The sequence below is a fragment of the Phaethon lepturus genome, unplaced genomic scaffold, assembly GCF_000687285.1.
Source record: "Phaethon lepturus isolate BGI_N335 unplaced genomic scaffold, ASM68728v1 scaffold11992, whole genome shotgun sequence".
In the NCBI taxonomy this organism is placed as follows: domain Eukaryota; kingdom Metazoa; phylum Chordata; class Aves; order Phaethontiformes; family Phaethontidae; genus Phaethon; species Phaethon lepturus.
In genome coordinates this window covers 106,444-121,076 of record NW_010521349.1, presented here as the reverse complement: position 1 = coordinate 121,076, position 14,633 = coordinate 106,444, and the positions used below count along the sequence as shown (strand labels likewise).

The 14,633-nt window shown below is 40.8% G+C and overlaps 1 protein-coding gene across 1 annotated transcript in view; it reads left to right on the top strand.

The window, feature by feature from the left end:
* GSG1L (GSG1-like) overlaps positions 1 to 14,633 on the top strand; it is a 54,690-nt gene that overhangs the window by 9,887 nt on the left and 30,170 nt on the right. The window contains exon 2 of the mRNA XM_010281491.1: positions 6,631 to 6,678. Within this exon, the coding sequence (XP_010279793.1) occupies positions 6,631 to 6,678 (48 nt within the window). The remainder of the gene's footprint in view (positions 1 to 6,630; positions 6,679 to 14,633) is intronic.

The following is a 14,633-nucleotide window of genomic DNA, read 5'->3' as shown; positions in this document are numbered from 1 at the left end:
TGTAAAGAGTGGAAGCAATTGAACCATATTTCTTCTACAGCCAGGGCTTTAGGGTCTTATTGGTTACTTATTGCTTTGATCTTTGTTAATCACCAGCCCGAATGGAACTGCTAATGCAGTCGCACAGGAGATTGTAGAAGGCATGCCAGACTTCATACAATGAGGTATATGTATCAGCAATATGTTTTATGAAGAGCATCATTTCTAGTCTTTCACAGTTTTCTGGGGTGACTTTATAGTCCCACAGATACTGGACCCCTGATAACCAGTTTATTTGGGCATATTTATATTAGCACAGAGTAAGCACAGTGTGGCAGATGGTCACCTGTGGGCTGAACAGGTAAAAAACCTCCTCTTCCCATCCCATGGTTTGAAAAGCTTAAAGCAACTCGGAATTCTTTGTCTGATTTAATGTTTTCCAGATTATAAAGTCAGATTTAATTTGACTCCAAAATCATTTCAATGATCATTTCAAGCCTCTCTCAACACCATTGTTTCCTTGATTCTCCCAATCATTTAGAATTCTGAACTATTTTCTAGCTCTCCAAATGATAGATGTGTGTACACATCCGTCAGGTCTTACCAAGATAATCAGATGAGTCTTGCGACTTGGATGTGTTTCAATTAGGCATGATTTGAGAGCAGCCTGTGGAGATGTTTGCTTTCAGATACTGTGCAAGATTTTTCACATCAGGGAGAGTTTCAGTGCAGAAAACGCAGCTGCCATAGCACATAGCCCCAGTTAGCACAAACACACTGGGGTATTCCTTGCTCTGTTTGTACCCTCTGCACAGCTATCTACTGCTCTGACAAACCAAGGGGAAACTCCAGAGTGTGTATGATACCCCTCTGATTAAACTATTGCCATTTCTTTGTGAATATGTGAATTGAGGAAAAATGCGTGCCTGAAATGAAAAAGTGGAAAGCTTTCCGCTTTTCCACTTCAAAAGGTAGAAAGCTTTAAGAGTTTGAGTTTGAGGAAAGAGAACAGTGGTCTAACATTCGGATTTCAGAACAACTCCAAAAGGGAAAAAGACTGTGAGTTATCTCAGCAGAGGCTGAAAAACTGAACAAATTCTCAAGTTACTTGGAAGTAAGAGAAGTACGGATGGGCAGCAGCTATGAATGCCAGCTGCCAGAGTGAGAGGAAGCAATTGTTTTCATAGTTCAAGACATATGTTAGTGTAATTCTGTATGAACTCATTTATTTTCCAGAAGAAAATATTATTCCAGCAAAATCAACATGGTCATCTGGAAAATGTTGATTTTGCAGATCAATACTTGATTTTGCATTAGAAATAATTCAGTTAAATACTCTGGGATCAGTTTAATCAAAAGTGGAATATTTCACTCATTAATTAACCTGATACAACTTGGTTTGAGTGAACTCATCAACCTGTATTTTCCCTAATGTATTGCTTTATTTCACCTAAGTCGTGTTGCAGTCCTCAACCTCATCTAGACTGGAATCCCTTGAGAGTTATATCTTTTTTTAGACAAATACAATGATTTCACTCTCAGTAGATGATGTGGGATCTCATCAGAATCACATGACTCCAGATATAATTGGAGAGATAAAGATTTGTTAGGGCCTATTGGGAAAAAAGGGGACCTTGTCTTTCGTAGGCTGGGAGCCAGAGTGTTACTAAAAGGGAATGCTGTTTAGATGAAATTTAATCATTTAAATTTCCATCAGAACTGTACTTCTGAACTCGTAAAATTTTATGCAGAGTAAGGGAATACAGACAGCTTTTTCTTTTTTTTTGCAAGAAGACAAGCAGAGTTATAACAGAGATCCTTCTCTGAGTCAGAACTACCAGATTTCTTTTCTGTCAAATTAACTAGAATATTTTGAAACCATGTAGTTGGAAGAAATACAAACTAGGACTTTTCAGAGTTGTTTTTATTTTGGTGCCCTCGTTATTAATGAGGCATTTACCACTGGCTCAGAGAGAACTCGGGAATGTGAGACCCGAGTATGATCCCAGACATCAGCTTCTGGACCTTGCTATTACAACAGCCATGTTATAAACTTAGAACCTTGTCTTAAAGCTTCTGCTTTTTTGGGTGTGTTTTCTGCTGTCTTCCCAATTTCCAGTCTAAACCACCAGTTTACTGAGGTATACTCTGGACAAATTCAACCACTGTTGTGCAGTGTGTGGTCCTGAAGACAGAAGCAAACAAACCATACATTTTAGACAACAAGTGGAAGAAACACTAGCATGCATGTGGGTCTCCCAAAGGCTTAAAGTCAGAGTGATTCCAGTGTGCACGTTGAGCTCAGAAGTACCTACGTGTGCTATAGTTTAGACCCAGCCAACCTATGTGCACTTAGACCTGCCTTTCCAGCTGCCCTATATAGCTCCCTAATTGCTCCTTAGGGTCTTCCAGTAGACCCCTAGAAGAATGTGGAATGCCTGCATCCACTGCGGAAGCTGCAGCTAGGAACATCTGATCTGTCACAGTGCAGTCGTGCTGTGCCCACAATAAGGTGTGCAGAGCATAACGGGGAAAGTATCTCACAGCCCTGGAGCCAGCATACTGTGCAGACCTGATGGCTCTATGGGACCTGTTTGTCTTAATTTTCTGGCAGAATTGAATTTGGGGGATTTGGAAAAGCTACTTCTCTTTATGACACTAATGTGGCTGGCCACATAGACCAACGTAGAGAGAGCTGTACCTTTACCAGCACCCACAGAAACAGCAACATCACTCCCGTCAGCTAGCTCGCTCCTCTTCCTCCTCTCTGGCTGAGCAGGTTTGCACATCACTAGTGAAACATGCACACCCTTTCCCTCCGTAAACGAGCAAGCACATCACACTAATGGTCCCTCAGGTATTATCATGGGCTCTAAGTCTATTATCCATACCAAGACCTCCTGGCTCTTACCTAGCCACCAGCTCAGACCTTGGGTCTTTCCAGATATGTGTCCTCCTGCTCTCTGGCTGGTTCCTTTTGAAATCCCCTAGTGAATTACAAATACACAAAGACATGCACATATGCAGGATTAGATTAATTAATTAGGATTAATTAGAGAAAAACACACCCAAATTTGGGGTTTTCCAGTTGCTGGTACTCAGACCCACAGGCCCCTATGACTCATGCCCCCTTCTCGGGATACTCAGCAGAGACACAACTGAGCCCATGCAGAGACAGTCTGGTTATAAGGGAATGCATTTGCAAGAGCTTGCATGTTTCTACCTAACCCTTCGGAAGCCAGAGAATAAATGGTTCCAAGCTCTTACTGATGTTTAGGTGGTCAGTCAGTCCTTTCTCCTCAGCCTCCAGCAGCTCCCTGACACTGCTGAGCTCCAGAGCGCTTCACATACACTGTACTTGGCCATTGCTCCTGCATGGAAGTGGAGAGCATTCAAGCCAGGTCACATCTCTTCTTTCTGTATGAGCTATGTACAGGAGAGATCACTCCTTGGCTTTCTCTGCCAGAATCGCTGCCACAACTGGGTGAAGGCAGGAGTATCAGGGGGATGAATCCTAGACACTGTTCTTGTTGCATTTCTAAACAGACTTTTCTGTATTCTCTAAAGACTCCATGAGCCTGGTTATGAAGAGAAGATGCATCTGGAAAAGGGCGGCACAGCAGGATAAACTCTGCCAAGTCTAAAATTAAACTTAAGAGGGCTTAAGAGATCAGTTATACAAGAGACCCAAAAATAACTTAGAATAAATCCTAAGAGGAACAGTGAAAGCACTGCTGACATCTTCAGTTCTCAGTGAGGTGCATGTCTGCATGTTGAAGTATGAATGTGGTCTATAAATACCACCAGTGGTTACCATTGAAAATGGAGGAGGAGTTTCCAGTGCTCCAGCAAAAGGAACAACAAAGGGAAGAGTTTTTCATCAGGAACTGCTTGTGCAATTCCTACCACAACCTTTAGCAGTAAGCCAGGCAAAATCCAGATATCAGCCATTGAAAGTGAAGTGACCTCCTTCCAGGCTTTTGTCTGTCTCCAGTCTACAGTCATTCTTCATGCTATGGCTCCAAAAGGATTTTTTCTGGACAGTCCAGCATTTTCTGTCCATATTATTTAAACTGGAGGCCTCAGCCACAGCCAACTCTCCTGGGAGAGATGGTGTTCTGGGCAAGTTTATTTGAGGGAGGACGAGGATGCACATTCCCTCAAATAGCCTGTGATCACACTCTCTACAACTGTCCTGCAGACAAGGCACCTGCAGCCAAACGCTACGGTACCATCAGCTTCCTCAGTACCCACACATGTCAGGAAGGCTTTGTACCTTGCCATGTATCTGAAAGGCACAGTGTTATCTCCAGCTCTCCGAACAGCCTGTGCAGATTCTGTAGTAGCCAATGCCATCCCCCTTTGGCTGTCTTGGGATAACATGCTAGAGAGTGAGGTATTTGTTAAAGGTTTCCCGCAATGTGGCTTCAGATTAACTGCAACCACAGGTGAGAGATGACTCAGTGCTAGCCAGTTAGCTTGAAGTAAAAATAAAACTGTGATAAAAGTAATAGCTTACGACTAAAAAAACCACACAAAACCAAAACCAAACCACAGATCCATATGGCTAGAATGAAAAATCCTGCTTAATCTGCTTATATCAAGTCCACCTCTAAAGGTCACACTCTCTATATTCCCTTTATTTTATGTCAATGCACTCCTGACACACCTCATGCCCTAAAGCTCAGAGGCTCTGGATGAGTGTGATTCCTACTTACAGCACAGTATGTTCTATAGTCCACCTATTTATCTGGATTGCTTGGTCAGGGGCCTAAAGTACACGACATATGAAAAGAAGCTGAGGGAGCTGGGCTTGTTCATGTCCCTACAAATAGAGGAAGGACGACTACAAAGATGACAGAGCATGGGAGAAACTCCATCCTTGGAGTCACTGAAGAATGGGTATCATCATCCATCACGATTTGGCTGGGCAAAGTCACAGCTGACCTGATCAGGTGTTAGCGATAGTCCTGATCTGAACAGGAGGCTGGACAAGAGACCTGCAGGGTCCCATCAACACAAGACTTCTAGGATGCTGTGATTTCTGTGAAGCACCAGGCATCTTTCAGTCTGTCTATCCCAAAACTTAATATCTTACTCATCTGACATTCCTTCTGCTCAGATAATGGACTGCCCTACCTACCTCTTTTGAAATGGAGATGGTGCTTGATAAGTCAAGTGTCACTTCCTTTTCTTGACTGTCCTCTTGACAGTGCCTGTATTCATAGAGTAGAAGTCCTTCCCTACGCCATGGAGATATTGAAACATACATTTCAATGTCAAGTGAACTTTGTGTTTTATTGCAACATATACAGAGACAAACATGCTACAGACTATGTACACACCACTTTTTAGCATGGTTAGCATAGGTTTAAAACTGAAAAAAAAAAATAAATGTGGTAATAATAGGATTATAATAATAGATTGTTATTTCAGCACAGCTAGCATTTGAATGGTTACATTTATCCCAATCCCACCAACAAAGATACTAGATAAATTAACATTTTATATTGACTTGTACACATAATTAATTACAACTCAGAAAAAATCACACACTGACTTCAACGTCACTACAGCATTTCACTGTTTATTCTTTTTTAATGGCTCACATTTCCTAAATCAGTCTTTTCACTATGCAATTAAAATTGAGCAAAAGTAATAAAAAAACCTCCTCCTGAAGCTGTCTTTGCATCAATTGAAGTCTTAAAGGGCAAAATGGATTCTTGTCCACTACCTCTGGCAGGCATGCTGGGCTCTGATTCCTCGAGGCAGGCTATTGGTCACCTTGGGACATATCATATGGAAGGAAACACATACACCAGGTGTATGGATGCACCTAGGGCAGAGGAATTATTTTATAATCTCTTTGATTCTTTGAAGAAGTAAAAAGAAAGGTCAGTACATCCATCCTTAAGATACATTTCCTGCTCAGAAGCAATAGGCCTCTCAAGAATGTCTGCAAAAATGGAGGTGGAGTCCTAAATGGAGAAAATTTAATTTACAATGATAAGTGGATGCAGCAGCCACAAAACAGAGGGAGTGGCACGGGGCTGTACGATGATCATGGCAAGGCATTTGCCTGCTTTTTTAACCATTTTTTAAAAATTCTATGCAATTGCTTAGCTTGCTTTGTACTTCAGGATTTGTCTGTCGTAGTCACGTGTGTCATATCTATCTGTTGAGACATCTGTGCTCATGGCAATGCATCCTGGCATTGGGATGTTGAGTCAGACCCTGGTGGGGCACAGGCATTGTCCTGACGATGAGAAGCAGGAGGGCAAAACTGCTGGTGAAATAGGCCTGTGCTCTCCCAGTGCTACTTCACCTGGAGGGCAACACTATTCCTGGCCTTGGGGAAGAGCAGCACTGACCCACCAGGGACCCAAGCATCACAGACAACATTTTTCTTCACTAACTGTATTTCATACTCCTGATCAAGGGACTGTAATCCTAAGGGAGAGTCCAGCCTTGTGAGCATAGCAGTTTTGGTCCAGGCTGGAGGCACAGGTAAGTGTCTGCTCTCTGTGTGAGACAACCTAGGGGTCCTGTAGAGTCTTGGGTGGGAACGATGGCAGAAAAACCAGTCAGAAAGAGGAGGTAGAGCGAAACCAAGCAACTTCTGTCTCCTAAAATAATCCTTTTCTTTTAAAGGTGAAAAATGTCGAAGTTTTATTGACCTTGCCCCGGCTTCTGAAAAAGGTAAGACAATAGTCAGTGTTTCTTTCCATTTTACAAATTGCATCAGTATTTCTTCATGTCATACTTTAGTGCCATGGGAAACACTACTGCCTAAGCCCACAAGGACCTACATGTCATCCAGATTACACACAGTCAGGTGGAACAAATGTCAAGGGTTTAAGAAGGACAGCTATTTACTCAGTTTATGCAGATCTGTCATTTCTCTGATGCATTTTCTCTTCATTCAATTGAACTTTTTTCCAAGAAAATAAAGATTTATATTGTAATACAGACATTTCCCTTCTTCCTCTAGTGAGGAAGGACATGCTACATGGTTTCCTCAGACCGTCATGAAGATATTTATGGTCAGAAAACTGCAGTCACAGTACCAAATGTCTCTTTGTGAGAGGGAATCATGTAGATGCTTGTTTGTTTGATTTACCCTCAAAAAAAAAAAAAAAAAAAATTCAAGTGCATAGAAAGAGGCAGTCTGCAAAGCTTTTCTTTACCCTGATATTGGAATTGTAAATTTTCAATAGCAATTTAACCCATATTTCAAAATAGTATTTATCAGACAAAAAATGGGTAGAGTTCAACTAACAAACTGGGCAGCTGGAGCCCTCCTGCTCCCAGCTCAAGACAGAGCGCTCTGCCCACAGCTGAAGAGGTGCACAAATCTTGCAGTGTCCTTCACGCTAACAGTGGGCTTGGATGATGAAAAATCATGTTTGTACGAAGCAGCAGTATCTTTTGTTAGATCACTTGAGACAATCACAAAACCGTTTGGGCATATGGTACCTTCATCAGGTCTGACAGAGAGGCAGTAAGTGGTGTAAGGAACAATTGCTCTTAGTTTGTCTGAATTGCTGATCAGCTGGACAAATTGAAAGAGAAAGGCAATTACCATTAATAAAGCAGTGGGGTATTTCAGTGAGAGAAACAGTAACAAGAGACAGTCTCTGTGAAATTCATTGTAAGTAAACCTAAATAAATTATGCACTTAAGGGAAGAACAATCCTGGGATTACTGCCATTAATGGGCTCTGAGTTAAATCATACACACAAAAATGGGACCTTGGGGCATAACCGTACTTATGAAAACACTAGCTCAATACTCAGTAGTGGTCAAAAAACAAACTATCTGTTAGACAGCATTAGGAAAGGACTTTAGAACAGAGCAGAGAGTATCCTGTTGCATGAGAATTGTATACATCTGAAAGCTTCATCTTTATATCGAATATAGTGTGGTATTTTGTCCTTTTTAGTCCAGCTCACAGAAGAGCAGCAAGGATAATCATAGTTTCGGAAGGTTCTGTACAAGGACAAGACTAAGACTCTTCAGGCCGAAGGAGAGACATGTGAGAGGAGATATGATAGATAAAGTTGTAAGAGGAACTGAAAAGGCAACCTGGGGAATGGTAGTTCACTGCCTGTCCCGGTACAAGGACCAGTGGGCATTGCATGATACCTTCAGGAGACAGACTCAAAAGAAGCATGATGTACCTGTTATAAAGGCAATGGGATGTTTTTATGCTTTATCCATTTTTTCTGCAAGTTCATCACGGTGCATAACGCTTGGTTGCATCACCCACACACTTTCCAAAACAGCATTTAGTGTTTTACTTTAAGTATTTCTTTTGGTTGTGTGAAATGCTGTCAGCAATTTTTTTTAATTGAATTTTAGAGTTGCTGCACGATATCAGTGTATATTTCTAGACTATTCTATTTTTCCTTTTTGAGGAAAGAAGGCTCTTTTGGTGTAGTAGTATAAAGAAGCTTATAACTATTTCTGAAGTCTTCCCATGGAGTTGTAAGACATGTTCTGAAAGACAAAAGAGGGGAATGCTCAGTCAGAAATGGAAAGTGCTGATCATCTGACTCATAAACAACTGTACATCAAGTTGGACACTGCAACGTAGTTAATCTGAATTTTTTACCATCAGTCCTGTACTGTCCAGAGATACTTTCATCGCATGTGAAGAGAAAATTGTGTCAACGATGTCCAACTTACTTTCACTGCAGAATTCAACTTCTTGACTTCTTTTCTTCTCTTTTCCAGTTAGAAAGAACTTTCTACTTCTTTAATTTCTTCATCCCCTCACTCAGCATTGACTTCAATGGTCATAGGCTTGTCAACTACCCAGTTTCACCCAATGCTGGGACAGATCCTTGATTCTTCTTCCGATATAAGATATGATAAAATCATATCATTTTACATCATTCCGATATAAATAAGATATGATAAAACACATTGAATATAAAAGGTGGAGCTCAGTTTTACAAATATATTGTAATTTTCAGAGTCCATTGTGTAAATGGGAATTTTTGGACTAAAATGTGGTTGTTCAAAGTTTCAATTAATCTAAAACGTCTCCAGCTGTACGTTCTGTTGCTTGCAACTGAACACACAGGCTTTCTGAAGTTTTCTTTTCAATTGGTTTTTCCTGCTCCAAAGAAGACTTCTATCTAACCAAGCTAAACACAGGCTATCGAAGCCTGTGCCTACTTCTGAGTACATCATCTTCCACTTTTAAGGCATGCTAAAAGGAAGCCTAAGAACAAACTTAGTTTACTTGTGTAGCCAGTCTCTTCTAGAGTCCTCACCAATTAACAGCAAGTCAGTATAAAACCTCTGTGTAATATTTAAAACCTTCTTAGCACAGAAAAGCTAATCACTGAAACATTCACAGTAAAATAAAAACATCCATGGTGAGTCCTAGCTACATCCTTACCACAAATCTTGCATTCATAAATGAAAATGTTTCTTATTCTTACTGTAAAAATGTAATCGCTTATGCTTGAGCTTCCTATCTTTAATCCATTTGCACTGATCTCTAGTGTAGCTGGATACTATTTTTCTGATCAGTTATTATACCCATTGCATATATCACACCAATGACATCTACTAAAAGGAGGCAGCAAAATTTGGGGCAAACAGACCCACAGTACGGTATAAATAAGCATTTCCAACCCACACTAAGAGAGCTCTTCCCTGCATTTAAGGCAGCTGCCAACAATCTGTCAGAACCTTGTAAGCCTAACATTGAATTTATTAGCTATTGCTGGTTGTTAGTGCCAAATCTGCTTAAGAAAATCAGCTTGGTGATGGCAGATAATAACTAGAAAATTTTTTTTTCTGTGTCCACAAATATTTCTTATGATGATTTCCATTCGCTATCGGTAAAGCGTGATAAGGCAATAGCTAATTCTGTTGGCTAGGACTTTTAATGGTCTCTCAGAGAGCAGATGTTGTTTGGTCCCACGAAGTGTGTTATTTTCTAATTTTCATTACAGATGTGAGTAGTAAGATGGCAAGTATTTCCAAAAGGAGTTGGAAGGAAACTGTCACAGTAAACTTCCCTGATCTTTCAGTTCTGAATTGTTCTGGGATCTTCTCCACAAAGCTTGCTGAATACTCTGATGTCCGAAGAAGAAAAGGGTAACCTCTTTAGTGAGGGATACTTATGCATTACACTGAAAGTACATTCAGTTTTCAGCTACTTGATCCATTTTCGAATGCAGCTTTCAGCCTTTCATCTCCCCTGGGGCTGTTGAAAACCTTGCTAAATCAGCTTTCTGTCAAGCTGCTGGATCCAGTGCCCTTCCAGAACACTCTGGTTGGGACACACTGCATCACCCTCCTCCTCTCATCACACCTTTCGCATGCATCTTCTAGCTCCCCTTTCCCATTACTTCACGAGAACTTCCAAGAGGCTATGGAGGGTACATTCAAAAGAAAGAAACCAAGGCCAGATATTATGTCTGGAAACTGTGGCACCAAAATGGAAAGCCAAAGTTAGCAGCATGTCCCATCAAATGATCTGATAAATGACTTCACTAACTAGCTTAACACTGCAGCTACATATACAGGTCTGTTCCTCCTCCTGCCCAGAACTGTGTGGGGAGTCGAAATCATGCATCCTTTTATAAATGCATAAATGTCAGCTGTCAGTGACACAGAGAGCCAGAGGATAAGGAGTCATGACCAGCTGAACTCCTTGTGTCAGTGAAGGCTGGGCTATATACAGTGGGAATCAGTTGGAAGCAGCATTTTTGCTGGAAGAACGTCACTGGGGAAGAGCGAGGGCTTGCAGAAAATGTGGTGCCCCCAAGAGTTGTCGGGATGTGTTCACTGGGGCTGTGACTCAGGCACTTTCCAAACACCTGCAGTGCCTGCAGCACATCCTGAAATGAGGTGCTCTGGCTTGTGGAGTCCTGCTGGGAAGTTGCTTCAAGAACAGGCTCAAAGGTCAACACTGGCTCAAAACTAAGATGTGGCCATACCAGCATAGGACAGGATTCACAGGACAAACTCTTTACAGGTATGTTACAATCTGATCTAAGTTACTCTAATGCTCTGTAGGACTTGCTTCAGCTGTGATACCTATTGAATAATGCCCACAATGAATGGCAAAGCAGCAGGTGATCAGCAGCTACTTATATTGCATTGCTTTCTACATATTTATAGGGAAGGCCACATGCATAAAATAAGACTTTTTAGAGACCATGGAGGTTGAGGCAAGGCAAACCTTGCAGAAGGAAAATGCTCATTGCTAGTGAGCATTTAACAGTCCAAAAGGTTACCGGGGACTTTTTAAATTAGGGAGTGTACTGGCAGAGGTAGGAGATGCCTTCTGCGTGTCCTCTACACAGCTCATAATGATGCATCCTGTAGAGTTGAAGCAACAACTATTCTGTATTGTCTAAAAACTAGCTGGCAGAACTAAGACAGCACATGGCAAAAAGCAAATAAACAAATAAAGTCTCACCTAAACACAGCATGCAAAAAGGGAAAGCTGCGCCAAATCTATACATGCTTCTGAGCCAGCACTACAACAGCAATTAATGAGAAGAGAAACTAGATGCCTGATTTTAATGGGTACTGACATAATAGGTGTACCAGAAATTTGATGGGAGAAAGATAATTAGTAGGATAATAACATCTTGGTACTGATTACACTGAAAGACAAAGCAGATGTCGTGTACTAAATCTGAATCAGAATAACAAGGTAATGTCATTAATGAGCAACACAATCTCTATGGATGGATTCCATGCTCAGATAAAAAATACAGAATTGTATTAGTGATCATCCGTTGGGACGGCTTACAGTAGCAGGGTTAAACTAGAGAGAATATCAGAATATCAGAGAAGATAATAGGCCAGAAAGCAAAACAGTAGGAATAGACTTCAAAACCCCAGGCATAGACTGAGAAAATGTCATGCTCGGGATGATGCAGAAACTAAAATTTGAACAAACTTTATGACCATGGAGAAATTAATTGGGAAACGTGTAACTCTTGACTTATTCCTGAGTGGTGTGGGGAACTTGGTTCAAAATGTTAGTAAGAGATACCTTATATGTGTGGCTAACAGGCAAATTCAGCATCCTTGCAGAAGCAAGTTCAGAAAGTTAAAAAAAAGTTGTGAAGAAAGGTACGTAAGAAAAACAAGAGCTGATTAAAAGAAATTAAAAGGTTCAGCTAAAAGGACAAATGGAGCATGAAAGCTTTAAAGATACCAGACATACTACAGGCATCTAAACGAATTTTTCTTTCTCAGTCACTGACTGAAAATGGCAGATAACATTCACTGTTGATAAATGCAAAGTGGTGAAAATGAAGAGTAATCCTACCTTTACATATATAGTGATGGGTTCTGAATCAGATTTTACCCCTCAGGATAGAGTTCTTGGAGCAATGACAGACACTTCTTTGAAAACATTAATTCACTGCTCTGTAGAGATTAAGAAAAGATGAAAAGAAATATTAGGATCACTGTAGGAAACAGAGAACAAAACAAAAAAGTCACCATGCCACCACACGTATTCATGATGTACCCACCTGCAGCACTCTGTGTGCACCTCTCATCCCTCCCCTGCCAGCCCCAGCTCAAAAAAGTTATGATAAAATTTAAAGAGATAAAGAGGAGGTTTTGACAGTTATGGTCAAAGATAGGGAATATGTTTTGTGTGAGAAGGACAACATAGGACAGATTTCAGGCTGGAAAAGAGACAAATGAAACTTGTAACAGCCACGTTAAAAAACAAAGCTCCTTTTTTTGTGTACTAGGTAGCTGTTCCTGAGACGAAAAGAAGAGGATAGATTTTCTAAAAGAACCACTTAGAGACCTGCATCCAGTGAAAAGAAATGTAATTGGGTCTCCCACAAGAATTGTACACTTTCCGAAACAGTTCCCAATGTCTTCTTGAACACTTCGTATTCTGCTTACATTATTCTTAATATATCTGCAACAGGGTATATACATACCCACACAGACAAGTACCTGTGCTCTTGTATTAGGAGAGTTACAATTAAGCATGCAGGAAAAAAACGTGTTACTAACATTTTATCTGTGTTTTCTTACACATCTATTATGAATCATTGAGGTTATTTTTAAAAGCTATTTAGATATACAAAGATGAAGCTGTGGTTAATAGCAAAATTCAACCTAAATTCCTAATTCCTAAAAGGAAGCAACGTCTGTCTTTTCACACTGGTGATGCCAAAGGCATGGAGAACACCGATTCTCTGCTGTGGGGAATGCTAGCCACAGATTCTGAACATAATTCATGTCTCAGCCCGGTGCTGAGGATGGAAGTTCACAGGCCCTGCACTGTAGCTCCATTTAGACCAAACATATTTATTAAGGCATATGGGATAGTCCTGCTTTAGAGTTTCTCATGTTTTTTTTCCACTATATTACTCTACTGTTTTCACACCAGGAAAAAAAGAACACAGGCACAGAGGTATTCCACAGTCTGCTCAGTGCCATATGCAAGATTAAACTCAGAACCAAGCTCAATGTCAGAACCACAAAAAGTCATAGAAAACACATCATCATGTAGAAGAGAATCATTTTTTTTAGCTCACAGCTTCACCTCACTTTTCAACGTAAAGAAACCAATGAAGAACTAAAGGTAAACAAAATCAAAACAGCTGACATTTCTTCTCTCACCTAAAAAGTTTCTGGTGACTATGTTTATCATACGGTCTCTCATGTTTGGCAAACTGCAGTCTCTTTTCTGAGTGCTGGCCCTTTATCTATCTTGACTGTCTCAGTTGTTTTACGGTAACAGATAGTTTTAGGTATCTCTGATGGCTTTTAGGATCATCAAGCTTACTTTGTCTTGAAGGAATGTCTCTCATAGCTTTGTGGTCTACTTCTCCCAGTTTTTTTACACTGCAGCACAAGAGGAGCAGGCAGATGGTCTGATATTATGAGGCTGCATTAACCAACAGATGGGCTGACTGCTCAGAGCTGAGTCCCTATGCCAGCCACAACAGCATGCTCAATGTTTATTCCTTTCACCATTTTTTATTGATCACTCCAATATTTCTGGCTTGTAATTCCCAGTATTGGAGCAGCAGAGATGAGCAAATGACTAAAAGCACCAGAATGCAACTGGAAGAGAAAGCGTGAGATTTACATGGTCCTTTCAAGCTTGCTTTAATGCCTTTCTCAAACAAGATGCACAACATTTCCCAGTGTGTAGCTGTTTGTATTTCTCCTCTCTTCTCTCTTGCACTGAATGTGAAGAGGAGAGATTAAAGTGAGATCCAGGTGTCAGTTCCAACATAGCGGGCAAGTCTGGAAAAGCAGAGCAGTAACAGCCAGAGTCAAGAAACATAGGGGCAGCAAATACAGAGCAGGAGGAAAAAAGCAGACAGGACCAAAAATGCAGAGAAAATGCCATTCTACATAGGTAAACGGAACATCTTAAAAATCAGTAGTGCAAGAAAATCAAACACCCATTAGCTGTACAGAGCATTCACTGTAAAAACCAGCATCTATTACATGTCTTGCAGCTGCCAGTGTACTCGCAGTATCACGCTACTAGCTCTGGAATTAAGTAGTAAAGAAATAACTAGATTCTCCTTGATGTGGCAGACCATCGTGGGTGCCACTGGCTATGGATGGTCATCAGCTTTCTGAGAACTAGATCTTGATAAGGAATAGGGAAGTGCAAGAGGACCATT